General features: G+C 42.6%; 1 protein-coding gene across 8 annotated transcripts in view; it reads right to left on the bottom strand.

The window, feature by feature from the left end:
- arhgap32b (Rho GTPase activating protein 32b) overlaps positions 1-17,736 on the bottom strand; it is an 85,091-nt gene that overhangs the window by 8,530 nt on the left and 58,825 nt on the right. For 5 of the 8 annotated variants that reach the window (XM_028983158.1, XM_028983154.1, XM_028983159.1 and 2 more), the window contains 7 exons: positions 14,709-14,801; positions 12,651-12,773; positions 12,436-12,513; positions 9,332-9,413; positions 8,062-8,112; positions 7,454-7,528; positions 2,245-2,394 (listed from right to left, as the gene is read on the bottom strand). In XM_028983158.1, the coding sequence (XP_028838991.1) occupies positions 2,245-2,394; positions 7,454-7,528; positions 8,062-8,112; positions 9,332-9,413; positions 12,436-12,513; positions 12,651-12,773; positions 14,709-14,801 (652 nt within the window). Of the gene's footprint in view, positions 1-2,244; positions 2,395-4,321; positions 4,446-7,453; positions 7,529-8,061; positions 8,113-9,331; positions 9,414-12,435; positions 12,514-12,650; positions 12,774-14,708; positions 14,802-17,736 lie in introns of those variants that run through there. The other 3 variants (XM_028983156.1, XM_028983157.1, XM_028983161.1) reach the window with 3 other exon arrangements.

Raw genomic sequence — 17,736 nt, 5'->3', positions numbered from 1 at the left:
TACAGACTGGCAGCCCTGGTACGGTACTCTCTCTAACATTCATATTTTCCAATATTTTGACATCGTTAGCTAATACACAAGAAGCAGAATGAACACTTGAGAGAAGAGAGAGGAACAGAGCCCCTGTGTGGCCTCCCACTTTTGACACACTTCATCTGGATGATGAGTGAGAGCCAGGCCGCCACGGAAGCAGCTGTTTCACTGAATTCCACACATAGCAGTGGGAAAGTGGGGGCAGGGAAGATGATGACTGGGCATCTTGAGTTTGAAGAGGATATGGGTTCCTCTAAAAATGTGAGAATCAGAGCCCTGCATGGAGCTCCACGTGTAAGTATATCTGTGTATCAAATATCTTGAATACCATGATCTAGTACCATAAACAGCTGAAAAGCCTCTTTTCAGTCTTCTAAGAATGAGCGTCTACTCAACACAACTTTATTTCTTTATTTTTTTCCTTTTCATACATACACAAACATTTATATACATACAGATACCACACACACACACACACACACACACACACACAAAAAGAACTGTATCACCCCGGAACAGACGGGAAATTCTAACTCTTATCCAGATCGAGAAAAAAGGACAACCCATTTCTTCACACATTCAAAGTGGACGGTTGTGTGAGCAGATGCCAAGGTGAGAGTGCATGGGAACAATTAAGAAGACCAAAGCATTTAGTGTCAATGCACTTTAAGCTCCCTTTTCACACACAAAATCAAAAATGTATCAGGTAAACATGGGTTAGAAAATGTTTAATTTGTGTTCAATCTTGGATATTGTAGGATATTGTATTGGATATAAGGGCAGGGCAAGAAATTATCAATAGCACAAGACACCAAAAGATGATAAATAAATTGCTTGTTGTTTACAGTAAAGCATTATGAGTATTCTGACTGAAAAAATTTGGGGCAGTTGTGGCCTAGCGGTTAAGGAAGTGGCCCCATAATCAGAAGGTTGCCTGTTTGAATCCCGAGCTGGCAAGGTGCCACTGAGCATAGCACCGTGCCCACACACTGCTCCCCGGGCGCCTGACATGGCTGCCCACTGCTAACCAAGGGTGATGGTTAAAAGCAGAGGACACGTTTTTTTTGTGTCACCATGTGCTGTGCTGCAGTGTTTCACAATGACAATCACTTCACTTCACCTTTTTAATTTACTGGCAGTGGTAGATTTACAACTCCATTGTCAACTTTACTATTTTTCCCAAATTATAATGATAAAACAGAAACAAAAAACTGTCAACACTTTTAAAGCACTATTTTCAAACTGGTACCAAGTGCAAAACTGTGTGCTAAGCATCCTCATGATCAATATGACACATGCACAAACATCACAGCAGATCATGTTCTTTTCCTATTCTGTCTATGTATTTGTGGCCTTTAGCAAACTAGAGCTTAGTGTCAGGTTGAAAATAGTATGCATATAGAAATCTCATGTGTTCCTGTTTTTCCTTAAGGCACCTCACTAAGATAACAGAACAAGAACACACACACACACACACACACACACACACACACACACACACAGAGCAAGCTTTCTGTCCTGTTTAATTCCTGATTCCTAAGAATGCATATAAGTTACTATAGTGAAGGACATAATAGAAACAAAGACAGGCACTTTTGTTAAGCAGCTAGACAAACTTGGATGTGAGATCTGCTCCTACAGTCGCCCTGTAATAAAAGCTCATAGCTGCACAGGGTTCAGATGAAAGGGATTGTGGGCCATTTTAGTCTGCAGCTCAAACAGAGATGGAAATGGACCTGCATGGACCTATGGAAAAGAGGAAGGGAACCAACCAATCCCCCTTTACCCCCTCCAACATAGTCTTACAAACTGCTATGGCATCTATGCTCACGTCACTGTGGCAACACATTTGGCTAAGGATAGGGGGGTCTATTTCTTTTTACCCATTTATGCTTTCCAGACTGATTCTCACAAAACCATCTCTCAACGAGCCAAATCACCAGCAGCCTCAGTATACAACCAGATCGTGGCCACAAACATCCACCAACAAAAGACCAACACATTCTTTGGAGAAATAGGCTCATTTTCAATAACTAAAGAATAAACCTCAAATATCAATGCTTTTTAGATGCTGGATAAGTAAAAATACCTTATGGCCAAGAGAACTGTCAGATTCTTTGAAATAAGTTTATGTAGGAAGTGGACAACTTGAACCATGAAACCATGAAGGTTATCCCTTTGATACCTAAGCAGTATGCAGGTAGAACTCACCGTCATGGCCTGAGTTGAGGAGGTGTTCGCCCAGGTCACAGCCAAACACCCTCTCCCTGAGGATCCCTCGCTGCTTCAGCTTCTGCTTGGTGGGCCGCGACTTCATGAAGGTACGCAGGAATGTGATCAGCTTCCCGTGCTTCTTAGACACTGCAGGAGCACACAGACACACAAAAATCAGTTGACGTTCACCAGGGTAGCAGGAGACACAACAACAGAGACCTTGAAAAGCCCAACGCTTCCGTGAATTTGCACCAACGATTGCAACGTCTGACATTCCAATCCAGGAACCTGATCCATCACTCACACATCTGAACAAATAAGTATGTGGACAACTCATACCCTCCACAACAACAAGCAAAGCTCCGGTCTTTCCTTGACACTCAAAACAAAGCTGGAGTCGCTGCCAATCTTGCTCCTCACCTTGAAACAAACTTCTTCGGAGATTTTGTTCCCCGGCTTAAGGAAGAATTTCCCCAAAGCTGCAACTGAACACTGCAGGTCCCACAGGGCCAAATTTCTGCCTTGAAAAAAGGGGGCTACTCTCCACTGGAGCAGATCACAAGCCTGCTACATTCACTTGGAGTCAGGCTCAAATTCCACCAAGGCACCGCTGGCACGGTGGCCGAAACAGATTAAAAAGCGGCTGGGTGGGGAGGACAATTTGTCAGATGATTAATTATCAGTGGATGAAATGTATATAGAGCACAAATATAATGTTTTTTTTGCATCCTGTGAGCTTGATGCGACAGAGCTGTTATCAGAGATGTGGGGAAGGTCAGCCGAACTGGGCTGCTCTCACAACCATCACAAGTTGGAACGAAACGTGTTACGTGGCTGATGTGTCATCTCGCTGGACCCAAAGAAAACTGCTAAAACAGAAGCGGAGAGCAGCGGGACGGTGGGGGTGGGAGAAAGTTTTCCACAGGTTTCGTCTCCTCCGCTGTCTGTGAGGACTGTTGCCCACATTCTGCAGAGGGCGCTTGGCCTGAAATCTGGAAAAACCGAGCCGAAGAGTCGCTTCACGAGACACTGAAGATTCTGAAGAACTCACAGGAAAAAAAGATGAAAGCATCTAGCCAGAGAGCAAAGGGATCAAATAAAAATCGATGAATGGGATTGTTTTGGGAATGGGAATCTCTGTTTTCTCTAGATCATCCAGAGGACTGCGTAGATGAGATACGTTTGTCATGGGCTGACTGCCCACAGACCCTCCTCTGTTTTTTTATTCGATCTTCCAATAGCACCAGGATCCATGTGAGGAGTGAAAGTTGTCGCTCCAGCTCTCGATGACCGCACTGGGACGCACGAGATGAACGTAAAATGCGTATAATTACGCAGAAACAATCCCACATTCCGTCATATGAAGTAAGGGTGTCTGGGAGCAAAATGTGCAACAGGTCCTCCAACGCTGCCTTCAACCACTTCCATGAAATCCCGGTTTAAAACCTTACATTTCACTACCAGTATTGGACTGAGTACGATCCATGTTTTTCTGCACATTTGACAAGGTTGAAGTGGAAATTTTTTGGCCTGGTGGCTCATACTGATCGTTGATACGTGGTAATAAATCCGACACCCTGACTATCCCACTGGATTCCAAATAAATACCTCGCCTCGTCCCCATCACCAACGTCACAAACTTGTCTTTTCCTCTTCCTACCAAACCCACCCACCGTAGGGGAGTTTGCAGCTTATCGCCCACAGCCGGCGTGTGCACTTTACTCCACTGACCATCTTAGTCACCTGAGACTCCGGCCCATATGCAGGTGAACAGGCAGCCTGGCGTTCCAGGCTTGGCCCGAAGACCGTACGTGTCTACAGTTACAGGGCAGCAGGACAGAGACCTTTCCTTCTGGACGTGGTGGAGGACTGTGATGTCAACCGCTGAGCGACGCGGTTAAACACTAAACAAGCCACGAAAAAATGCGGCGTGAATGGAGAAGATGGCCCTCGTAAGTTAATAACAATAATATGAATATTAATCATTTTATTATTCAAATTAGCGCAGTCCAGCGCAGAGAGTGGCATCGTTACGACTCGCATGAACTCGCGGAGACTGAAGACGTGTTCCTACCCAACCGGTAAACTCCCACGAAGGATCCGGTGTTGATCCAGCGCCGGCTACGACCGCGACGTCACGGTCCGCGAAGACGCAGCGACGTAAACGAGCCGGAGACAAAGTTAAAGAGGGGAAATAAAAAGCCGCGCGTCGCTGTCATCTGCTAAACGCTCCTCCTCCTCCTCCTCCTCCCCTTCATCTCTCCCGATTTCATCCGCTGCGCTGCAGACGCCCGGCCCCCGGTGTCAGCTTTCAGTCCCGCTACGAAACTTCGCTTTAAGAGACCGGCAGGGTAGAAAAAAAAAAAACATTCTGATCTGTTTTTATGATTTAATGTTTTTATATCAATTTATCGTTGTTGCAACGCAGCGCAGGACCATAAAACGTCTTAAAGCAAGCTCCCCAAAACAACGTGACTAGTTTCACCAGAAAAAAAAAAAATTACAATCAAATAAAGCCCCTTGGTAACGTTATTGTAATAAGACAGTCCTTTATCAGCAGCCATCAGATACATTTAAGCACTTCATTAACTTCATTAAAATGGGCAATATTTGGGCCTTTACCAACATTTAAAGTCGGCTTGCCTGGCTAGTTTGCGATGCTTGGTGCCTCAGGTGGCTGTGGCCCCAACAAGCCCAGCCGTCCGTGCTCCTGGAGCCCTGTCCCAACCAGCAACACGCCACCGTTCACTGTTTACTACGATGGAACTGGTCCTGACACCACGCCAAGCTCCGTTCATCCTGAGGAACATGGACTAACATGGCGTTGCCGCCGAGCTGCCCTGACAAATACGGCCTTGTCCTCGCCCTGTGCTACAGATGGAAATGCTTGTAGATCAATTCTTATGCAACCACCAGTCACAATGATTCTTGTCACCGGAGGAGAATGAGCACAGCAAGGGCTCTGTTCAGTCATGGTATTTACAGAGGCTACTGCAATTAAATGACTTTTTGTCACAGTTGCCATCAATAAGCCAAAATGGCGCTTCACTAAATTCATTCATTTAAAAATAAATGAATTTGGCCCACTTGACAAGTGTTCAGTCCTTAAATAACTGGTCCATAAAGTTGTTCTCAATGTCTGCAGACCTCAATCACTCTTGCTGAAATGTTCTTCCAAAGACAGGAATGAGAACACTCTTTTCTCTGGACTCAAACAAAAGCCACAGCCGTAATACACAAATGCTCTCTTTCTCGATCACTTTTAACAAGTTATCCTGAGAAAGACCAGAGTAGCTCCGGGGAGGACAGGACAGATGCAGTGCCGGTCTCTGAGTCTGAGTCCAGCTGTCTTGGCTGTGATCTTGGACCAATGCTGTCCCCAGTGCCCCGTGGCAGGAAGTTGATGGAGGCTCCAGAAGGAAGCTGGAGATTGAGGGAGAGGCTGTGGGAAATGCATCTGGAGCTGCACCTGCAGACCTCCAACTCAGCAGAGCAAAAGTGATGAATGTTCATGGGGTAGAATGAGGCCTTCGTATTCTGGGAGAATTGCTGTGTACTGATTGAAATGAGATGAAAATTAAGTACGTACGTGTACTTGATTTGTTATATGTAAGACAGGCATTCGTGTCACATGCTGTTGCCCCAGTACATATCTGCATTTTCACAACCAGCGAATGGAAGTGAGTTTGGAGACGTACAGCAGTCATATGCATAAGAGATGATGCTTATTGGTCATATTTGGTGAAAGGTTGTGCTGAAAATTGCAAGGAAAGAAAATGACAAGTCATGTGTCATTACATGTGTCTGGGTTGTGCCGTACTGATATTAACACTCAAATATGTGTGCGTCTAACTCATAGACAATGGCTCTATTCAATAACTGCATTTTATTAATGCAGTGTCAACACCTAATACAGCTAGGCCACCCACTGGGCCACTGAGCAAAGTACCGTTACACACTGCTCCCCGGGCGCCTGTCATGGCTGCCCACTGCTCACCAAGGGTGATGGTTAAAAGCAGGGGACACATTTCGTTGTGTCACCGTGTGCTGTACTGCAGTGTTTCACAATGACAATCACTTCACTTTCACTTCAACATGAAAAATATCTAGAGTTGGTGCTAATGTGACCTAGGAGTTGAAGGGTTAAATACCTTTCCTTCAAATTATTCATGGTTTCCATAGCCCAAATGACACTGCATAGGAACAGTCAGCCCATTTACAGAAATACATAATTTATGCTAAACATACCTTCTCATTTCGTAATGTTGAAACAATGAAATGTTAAAAGATAAAAAAGGTAAAGCGTTTTTTAATAACAATAAAAAAGCTTCATACTGTGCAATACTGGGAGTTACTGTCACTGGAAAGCTGGTCGTATTTGCCATTACCAAAATCCCTGGGAATAGCTAAATCTATAATATATAATACAATATTTCACTTTACAAAATCTATTATTGCTCACTTCCAGATACAATATCACTATAATCACTGTAAACTTTAGACAGTAAGTGACATATTATTTAATGTAAAATTATGGAGCAAATTTTAGGTTACATTTCCTGTTCCACTGAAAGGTTTACTCTGAAGTGTTGTGCCGCTCTCGTGACCTGAGGACAAAGCTGGCACTCAGACGATCCGTTTATAGTCCCAGTTTAACAGCGGAGTGTTCAGGCCTGTGCAGCTGCTCTCTTCTTTGTTAAACAAAAGGTTATCCTGGAGCCACATGAGGATTTACACAGAAGGAACAGCACAGGCCAGACTAAATTTACTATGACAACAAGAGATGTCTTCTCCACACAGTTATTCTCAGCGTGACATGACAACTAACAATGTGTTGGATTTTCTCCAGATTAGCTTCCTTGTTCTCCACTCAAGAGCAAATAAATGCATCCTGTTAAAAAATGTAGGAAACTTGTAGGTCAGGTTGTAAAAGGAGATGAGAAGTTGAAGGTGAAAAGAAGTGGACTGCTCTTGCAGGGAAACGTGCTAGCGTTAGTCAGTTAAAAGAACTGAAGTGGAGTCAGAAGTCGTCTGTGAAAGGAAAGTGACAGAAAGTGAAGGACTTGTAGAGTTCTTCTCTGATGCCTCAGGCCAAGGTGACGTGTAAATAGACAAAAAAAGTGCGGGTGAGGTCCACGCTATCGACAGGATAGGTGAAGTTAGTTGCTGGTTATCATCACACATAGAGAGGAGCACACGGGTCTACCTGAACTCAGCCTGTAGGGGCTTAATGGGTCTGGAGCCCATGCATTTTCCTGTTTAATCGTCTCCATCTCCAAATCTGCACACGCCCCAGCATAGGAGCGAGAAAGAGAGCAAGAGAGAGAGAATCCAAAGGTGAGAAAAGGCACGGCATGTCAGTCAGCAGAATTTAAACTGGAAACATCATGTATGTTCTTGCCTTTGAAAGTGTTACATATAGTGTTACAGTGAAAAAGTTATGACCAAATTATTTAATGAAAAAGCAATACAATTCACACGTCAATTGATTCCAAGTCCAAGCAGTCAGAAAGAGGGGCAAAAGTGCTTTGGTTGTCTCATGCAGTAGTGCAGATGTACCTGCTTTGTAACCACAGGCTATCATACCCCATCCTAACCTTGGTATATTAAATTAAACTAAACCAAATACTGCAATTTACTGAAATTGTGCAAATGCAAGTTTTCATGCCAGTGAAATATTATGCTATGCAAAATGAACAGTCATCTCACCGAATCTCACTACTTCTACTACTTCGATACTACTGCTGTAACTCCAATAAAAGATCTGTGTGTTGTTGATTTGGGTGGTGTAAGATGGTGTGTACCAGCACGCACAAGGTGGAAAGAGACTCCAGGAAGCCGGCCGCAAACCAGAGCAGGGGGATGCTGAAGAGTGGGAGTGGGGGAGAGTAAACACACACACACACACACACACACACATATGCAAAAGAATCAGCATGCAGACACATAAGGACAAAGCCAATACAATACAACACACAGCCATGTAAGCTCATAGCATAAATAAAGGACACAAACAAGGGCACATTAGACCAGTGACGTGTCCAGAAAAATGAAATTATTTTATTTATTCTTTTAAGTTAAGGAGTGCACATGACCCATGATGATGATCCTGAGTCATGTTTTTGAGCCATGTCATCACATCTCCACATCCTCCACGCCTACCCTCATGACCGAACCACAGTTCAGAGGAGTGAGTCACCACGACTCCTAGAGCAGGCCAATAAGCACTGAGTGGATTCACATTAAAGATAAAACTGAATAAGCAAGAGCCTGCAGTAGAGAGAATGAGCAAAAGAATAAAAAAAGAGCGAGAGAAAAACACTAGTTTGGAACGATCCAAGAGTGATGCGAGTTGTTCCCTCATAAGCTTTAAGAGCGTGAGCAGAGCTGGAGATCATGTCCAAACTATTCTAGTGTTTATGTGGGATGCTGCCAACGTTCTCACTGAGCATGCAAAGCAGCACTTTCCCTCCGATCACGCGTTTTCTCTTCAGCCTTCTTCACTCCGAGTACTCAACTGCCAGTGCACCAGCCACGAGAAAACAGCTATGTACAATAAAAACTGCATTTGTGTTAGCAGTGAGATCTTCACGCCACTAATGCATAGCCTAATAAACTAATGAAACAGAGTTTTGCTATGTTCATCACAGACAGGGAGAATATCATTTGTGTTAAGATGTAAGCATAAGATGTAACCACAACTACTGCATTTATTTTTTCCTAATCATTTAATTCTCAGTACATTTTCTCAGTACATTTAAGATGAAACAAACCCTTTGGCTATCATGACTATAATAACTATAAATTCACAGAACAAACTCCCCTGGTCAAATAAAATCTCATTAGTCATTCTTATTAATAGTGGCTGGTAATCTACTTACATGCACGCAGAAGTTAGCAGTGATACAAGTGCAAAAGTGGTTCAATGTAGAAAAAAAACTATTGGTGGCTATGTGAGGTGTCATGCACAAATGCACAAATAAAATCGAATCCAGCGGCTGAGTAGAACACTGTCCTATTCAATGTTAGACCAGATGTGCTATTGTTGAGGGTTTACGGACCCCCTAAGGAACAGGTGCTTTACCTGGCTTTGGCACAGAGTTGGTGACAGACTGTGGGACTTTGTCATTTATCAGCTCCACACACTCGCTGGGAAAGAAGCCAACCTGGAGGAACGAGAAGAGAAAGAAAGAAGATGAAGAAGCTGGCACTCAAAGCAGTCGGACACTCATGAAAACTGAAAATCGGCCCGGAACCCACATATTCTGGCAGGTCATCAGATGTCCTTTAGCCGAGCCCCCTTATTGTGAATTAAGAGCTGCTTGGTAAACAAGCCTTGGCCTGCATTAAAATCACAAGTAAATATTTCTCACTGTCAGTCAGAATACTGCCAATACAAACTGTGTGTTTGTCGTCTACTAGTTAACATCTGGGGCTAAGATTCTCTCTGAATGCAAAGCAAGAAAGGGCAGTAACCGCTTCATAAAAGTGATTTTCAGATCATATAATCATCATCTGAAGATCTGAAAAAAAAAATTATTAGTCAAAATAGGAATTAAAAGCATCCTAATAACTGTAAATCATTGTGCATCTTAGTTCAATGCTATACATGACTGGGCCATAACAGCCTTTTGGAATTTAGTGCCTTAATCTCTTGCCTTTGTGCCCATGCTCACATCTTAGAAATGTCTAGAAGCAGCAGATGCGACTCAAGCAGTAAGGTTGTGTGGCCATACTCTCCGTTCGCACTATGCATTTCACAATCTTAAGAGGTCATGACCACTCACGCGCTGGCTGTGGTGAAAACTAGCTATGGTCGCTGAAGTCATTCTGTGGCAGCCGTTTGACCTCTATGAGCTCATAGCGTGAAAGCCTCCACCCATCTCGTAAAAGTCCAAGATAAGAAGCCAGAGTCGGGCATTATGAAAGTTCCAAGGTCCAACTTTCAGGTTGTTACAGGCATGGAAAATGAGAAAAGAGATTTATTTTCAGGTGGAACTGCCACTGCACTCCACCTGTTCAAGTTCAGCCAAGCCTACTTGCTTCAAGTTGTATCAAGTTTTGCAAGAACCATCTAAACTGCAATTTAAATCAAAGAGCATTAAATCAAATTTGCAGGTTCCAATACCATCTGCTCTTCATCAAGGACCGCCTACATTATATGGCTATAATAATCTACAAAACAATGAACAACATCAAAACCCGTAAAGAAGAGGGATTTAAAACCATACATGCAACAGTATATAAAGGTATACAAAGGTTAATATTTAACCTAAATATTAAACCTGCCCCAAAACACATGGAAATGTAAAATAAGTTGAAATGAGTCACTGAGTACTTGAACATTTCGTGGTTAATAAAAACGTCAGTGATAGAACCCCATTTCAAAGCATTTAATACACATAGCACATGGGCTGTGTTTCCTAATGCCATGTGTGTATATGATTTGTGTATTGGACTTACAGGAAAAAGGACAGCTAGTTATCTACATATTGAAGAGGAGAAACTAACAACCTACCCAGCCCTTTTTGCCTGAAAATCATAGGAGAGTGTCAGTGTCTCCTAGAACACGATTAAAATTTGTAAAAGTTTAAAATAGGAGGAGACCATAGCAATGTTGTGATGGTGGCAGGTCCACAAATGTTTTTTAAAAAGGGCCATAAACCACACAGAGCTACTGAGACGTAAGTGATAAATATTTACCTGTCACTACAACTTATCCTTAAATAAGAAATGGGTCCCTTTTGGTAATATCACTTATCACACCACCTCTGTTAATGTCATCTCAGGAGCTCCTTTTTTAGCACTTTTATATAAGAATTCTGATTCGCAGATTCATGAATAAGATATAAATATGAACAGAAAATTGTCAAAAGTTACTCTGAGATGGACCTGAACTAAAGATAGCACACATAGGATATACATAGTACATGCACCATAGACAAGCAACAGGAACTGGAGATAATGTATAAGCTTATATTGTAAAGGTAATTAGAAACACAGGCCACAGGCACCAGGACGTTATATTCACAAATATACCCCATCGGAAAATATTTAAGGAATTAAACTCGATGGAGTATTAGTGGTTACTACTTATAACCAAATCCGTACCATCTGATGTGAATATATTTCACATAAATACACTTGTTAATATTAATAGATTTAAAAGGGAAATAACTACCACACCAAGAAACCCATATCTGTATATAAAATATACACTACCAATATCAAAACCTGGCTGTGAGGTCTGCTAAATGCCATAGACGTAAATGATAAAAAAAAAAAAAAAAAACAGTGGGCCAAGAGGCTTCTCACAATACAGTCTGGACCCCCTGCTCTGCAGCTGCAACCTGCACTGAGCTGTCACTGCCCCCTGCTGGTGAGCAAACACCTCTACAGCCTGGAGAAGGCCCACAGGGTACAACCACGAACTTAAACACCTGATGTACTCGTGAAAACAAACCAAAGAGGCTGAGCCATCAGTCCAGCACAAAGCCAGAAAATTTCTCAGTGAAAGAGAACTTATCAGCTAGGTACGTTTCTGTGAGTGTGTGATGTTTCAGTATGCTGGGGAAGCTGTACATTTGATTTTGGGTGGCTTGCCAGTAACGCATGCTGAGGCCATGATCATTTCAGAAACAACCAGTGCAGCAAAAACACAGTGCAACTACTGGCAAAGCATCCAGACAGCTTTTTTCGTCTCTCTCCTGGAGACTAAGCTTCCAGATGTTCATCCAGTAATGCACTAGCATCATTCATCTTGTCTAATCATGCTGGCATACTCTGTGGTGCTGCTCCACCACACACATACACTGTGGTCCAGGTCAGATCTCGCAGGAATACACTGCTGTCAGAGATCAGCCAGGCTTTTATGGATTAAACGGACACACACACACACACTCCCATATAGACTTAATGAAGTGCATCACACTAATCAATGATACCGACCTTTATTAATGGAAGGCATATGCAAGCGCACAAGTGCACACACACATGTATTGACCTTAATTAATTGGACTCTCCTAGCACTTATTTCCATACCAGGAATGCACAGAGAGATTCAAATATCTACTGTGCAAGCAGTACCATGGAAAGGCATCTATACTTAATACATAATGGCAACATAAAATCACTGCCCAAAAGAAAAGATGCTCACTGCTGCTTTGGTTGCAATCAGGGATCACTCACCTGAAAGCCATGCTTTCCTCTCCACCATGAAGTGTCCTCTTTAGGGGGCATGTCAATCACTGAGACTATGTCCCCCACCTACAAGCAAGAGGGAGAGAGAGAGAGATAAAATGAATGGGAATATAGTTTAAGTGACCAAACTCCTGCTAGGCAGAGGTTTAAGGGAAATGGCAACTCATCCTAACTCACCCAAAAAAGGTATTGTGACTGCTCACCTCAAATGACAGCTCGTCAGCGGCCTGTGCAATGTATCGCTTGATGACATGGGCAGCAGCAATGGCGGGCACATTGATGGACGACTCCTCGTGGACCAGCAAGCGGTTCCCCTTATTATCCAACTGCAGCACACACCAAAGATTTCTTCTAAATTTCTATGAAAAGTGCTTTGGATTTGGACTTAAAATTAACAAGCTAATAAAACAAAGCAAGTGAAAAGTAACAACACAGAAAAGTTCCCTCACAGGAAACAATGGTGTCTGGATGCAGACGGAAATCCTCTTCCCACGACTTAAAAATCACACAAAGCATGTCTGGGGTTGAAGTCACTAAAGCAGATAAAGCCTCTAAATTTTAAGTCCGTCTCTGCCTCATTTTCTGCCCACAACGCATCTGCCTGACAGTGAAATCCACTCTTAATGAAATGCAAAGTGAGAAGGGAACATACAGAGAAGGAGTGGTAGAAAAAAAAGACACTCAAGGTACATATTGTGCACCACCAGGCTCAGCGTCTAATCTCTGTATAGTCGTGGTTTTGAGAATGACACAAATACTGGTTTTCATTAAGTTTGCTGTACTCCAGAATGTTATGCAGAGTGATCAGATGAATTGCAAAGTCCCTCTTTGCCATGAAAATGAACTTAATCCCAAAAAAACATCTCCAGTGCATTTCAGACCTGCCACAAAAGGACCTGCTGAGATCATTTCAGTGATCCTCTTGTTAACACAGGTGAAAGTGTTGAAGAACACAAGGTTGGAGATAATTCTGTCATGCTGATTGAGTTAGAATAGCAGACTGGATGCTTTAAAAGGAGGGTGATGTTTGAAATCATTGTTCTTCCTCTGTTAACCATGATAACCTGCAAGGAAACATGTGCAGTCATCATTGTGCTGCATAAAAAGGGCTTCAGCAGATTGCTGCTACTAAGATTGCACCTAAATCAAATATTTATCAGATCATCAAAAACTTCAAGAAAAGAGGTTCAAGTGTTGTAAAGAAGGCTTCAGGGTGCCCAATAAAGCCCAGCAAATGGACCGTCTCCTAAAGATGATTCAGATGCGGGATTGGGAAGCCACCAGTGCAGAGCTTGCTCAGGAATGGCAGCAGGCAGGTGTGAGTGCATCTGCAGGCGCAGTGAGTCGAAGACTTTTGGAGGATGGCCTTCAGAGAACTGGGGTAAAGTCATTTTCTCTGATTTAAGCCCCTTTCCGATTGTTGGTGCATCTGGAAAAATGATTGTCCGGAGAAGAAAAGGTGAGCGCTACCATCAGTCCTGTCTCGTGCCAACAGTAAAGCATCCTTACACCATTCATGTGTGGGGCTGCTTCTCGTCTGTACACTCACAATTTTACCTAAGAACACAGCCAGTAATAAAAAATGGTACCAACACATCCTCCGACAGCAACTTCTTCCAACCACCCAAGAACCGTTTGGTGAAGAACAATGACTTTTCCATAACGGTGCACCATGCCATAAAGCCAAAGTGATAAACTAAGTGGCTCAGGGAACAAAACATTGAAACTTTGGGTCCATGGCCAGGAAACTCCCTGGACCTTAATTCAATTGAAAACTTGTGGTCAATCCTCAAGAGGAAGGTGGACAAACAAAAACCCACAAACTCCAAGCACTGATTATGTAGGAATGGGTTGGCATCAGTCAGGATTTGGCACAGAAGTTGAATATTCTGCTCAAAGACATGTAATTTGATGATCATAATAAAATTGAACAATTAAATCAATAACAATAGCACGTTTGGGGCAGTGGTGGCCTAGCGGTTAAGGAAGCGGCCCCGTAATCAGAAGGTTGCCGGTTCGAATACCGATCCGCCAAGGTGCCACTGAGGTGCCACTGAGCAAAGGACCGTCCCCACACACTGCTCCCCGGGCGCCTGTCGTGGCTGCCCACTGCTCACTCAGGGTGATGGGTTAAATGCAGAGGACAAATTTCACTGTGTGCTGTGCTGCTGTGTATCACATGTGACAATCACTTGACTTTGACTTTACTGACACACATCCACTGCAGCAACTGAACCAGAGTAGGCAGAAATGGTCTTTACCTCCATCCATGTGAGAGCCGGCCCACAGTTTATCTTATTGTCAGCTATTGCTGAAAGACGTGAGAGGTAAGCAGTCAGCATCTGGGACACTACCTGTGAGAGACATAAAGAGAAAATGTGTGACAATCACAGGATAACAGGAAGTCATATATGAAAACAAGAACATAATTTTCGGTTGACTATAAACATTACGACCCATATATATTAGTCTATGATTTGCCAATGAGGTGAAAATTGACAAAATCTGCCAACAAAACCTCTTCAATCAGCAAGCAATTATGAAAACCATTAGGGTCTGTTTCCACCTCCACATCATATTAAATTTCAGTTATACCCAGACATCAGTGAAATAAAACCACCTTTTAATTGCATTACAAATTTCCACCCATTTGTGTTTCCACAGCTGGCTTTCCATTACTGTGAAACGGTGCAGGGCCCATAAGGCCTTGTTGTTGTAATCTCGCTCATTTCAGATTGATGAAGTTCAACCTAATTGCTCTAATTTATGGGCAAAAACAGGTGGGTTGTCAGCTAAGCTCTTTGTGTAAATTGTGTAAAGCCATTAGCAACAACCCTGAAAAACTGTACCACTGAGAGAAATGGAGCACGTCCCATTTTAAACAAAGACCAGTCATCACAAGACTGGGAAATGTAAAGAAAAGCAGAAACACCTCATGGAGAGTAAGCCCGGGTCCAAATGGTCCAATGTTTAATGCAAGACAGACTTGATGTGCCGGATGCGGATGTTTAATGGAGACCAGGTGGAAATAGGCACCTCAGTGGCAACACTCCAGTGCACAGCCGTGAGAAAAGTTCAGGGGTTAAATGGGGGCTGGTGGGGTTATGTGGCTTCTCTGTGGGAGTGCCCCCGTTTGCGTCTGGGCAACGACAACCCCTGTGTTAGTTTACTTATACCTCTCAAGAGAACAAGAAGAGTGGTGAAATGGGGAGGAAGGAGGTCTCATTTACACACAAAGAACACAGTGAGCTGAAATGTAGTCATTGAAGTGTGTATAGAATAGATGTTGGTTTGCCCATCTTACTTATATTTTTCAAAACTGTTGTAATTCAATTTTCTTTTCACAATTTTAAATTGCAATTAGTAATAATATCACAGCAAACACTATACACTAGTCTTTAATTGGCTTAATAATTAAGAATTCTTTCAAATTCTTAAATATTATATTAACCTTAAACAATACCAGAAAGGTTGATTTGTTTTACCTATATCATGGGACCACGTCCATTCAGTTGATGAACTTTAGGACCACAGGTTGCACATTTTGTATACATTTGAGCTGAGTTTTACCATTAAATTTTTATTCTATAAACGGTGCTCACAGATGTTTGAGCTACTTTTTTTTCTAAGAAAAGGCCTTCTGTAACCTATTCTGATCTATCTAATTCTTAACAATAAGTGTCCACACCTTCAATACTGTGCAGGCCTGTACAGTATTCTAACCTATAATCAGCATATGCAGTGTGTATGTGACAGAGAGGGGTGGAGGGACAATATAATAGCACTTCAGAAAGGTTCAATTATGATTCCACATGGTTCTCTAACTGACTCACACACTGAAAGAAAAGGAAGGCAGAGAAAAGGGGACAGAGAGGGAGGGGGTGAACTGAAAGGTGCCAAAATGTAGTCATTTTAGCTCCCCACCCCCTACAGATTTCTGCCCCACATGAGAATGCTGCAGCGTACCGGCCTCTTTAGCAGAGACACAAATTCACAAGCGACGCTAATGAATTCTGTAGGATGGATTAGGTATCAGGCAGAGACAAAACAGAAAAAGAACATCTGCAGATGTGACCTGCACACAGCCGATCAGGTTAAGGCCAGCACTCCCCAGACCATTAATCTCTCTCACGGACACAGAAAAACATACACAGTAGTAAGATCTAACCTAAAGAAAGACAGAAAAGGAAGACAAATACTAATTTGTATTGAACATACGTGTATTCTTCATTGTTCTTGTCTGTGTACTGGCAAGAATCTGACTAGTCAAGGGTTACGATGCAATATATTGTGATATACTGTATGTAATAACATGCAAAAAAAGGGAAATAAATAAGAATGAAAGTGAGAAGAGTTTGAGATACAAGATGTAAAAATTATTATGAAAGAGTCCACAAAAGATATAAAGACAGAATCTGCATGCATGTGTGTATATATGTGACTGACAGTTAAAGACAGAATGAAATGCATTAAAGGAACACTAGAGAGTTTGGCCCAAACAAACTCTAGCCCGACACTAGAAGCACACACAAAGTTTTATTAAGGGGATACGCAAGTGTCAGATCTCTCTAGAGGAGGGCTTGGCCGGTGAACAGGCGGCGGGGGTTGCGTGAGAAGAACCACTGCGCCTAAGCAGAGTGGCAGGTCTGTAATCAGAAGGGCGAAGGCCCAGCGCTGAAGACACAGAGGCCCAGCTTGTTTAGCTCTGCTTGTTGGTTTCTCTGGAGATAAATGCTCTGCTGCTGACCAGGACCCTCCCTACTGGACTCATCGTGTAATGGAGCAGCTGCCACAATAGGCAGAAATCCCAATCTCTCAGCCGTGTAATATTAGGGTGAATGTAATGTAGGATGTAATATTGGGCTATCCCATGTTAAATTATTGGGTTTTCGATTAATTTATGTATTCACATAATTTTTTTTCTGAGCCAAAGAATTCAGAGATAATAAACTGCTTATTCATATATAAAACCATGACTTTTGCTACCCCCTAAGATCCATTTCGCTAGCTTTCGCTTGTTAGCTTTACACAGTGAATCACATAATGTGGTACTGTGTGCATTGCTTCCTTATTCTAGTACCCCAGAAACTGTGTCTCCATGTAAAAGTAATGCAAATACTTTCTGCCATTTTTAGCGTGATTCTGAAAAATGGCCAATGCTGATCACCGAAGTCTAGCTGAATTTTATCGCGGTCATCAATTGAGATCATATAATCGCTCAGCCTTAATATAAGATAATATAATACACACTTTACAGTTACATTTGGGAATTTGCTGGCACGCATGATG

This window comes from Denticeps clupeoides, chromosome 6 (assembly GCF_900700375.1).
Source record: "Denticeps clupeoides chromosome 6, fDenClu1.1, whole genome shotgun sequence".
NCBI classification, from domain to species: domain Eukaryota; kingdom Metazoa; phylum Chordata; class Actinopteri; order Clupeiformes; family Denticipitidae; genus Denticeps; species Denticeps clupeoides.
This window is presented reverse-complemented; position numbering and strand designations above follow the sequence as displayed.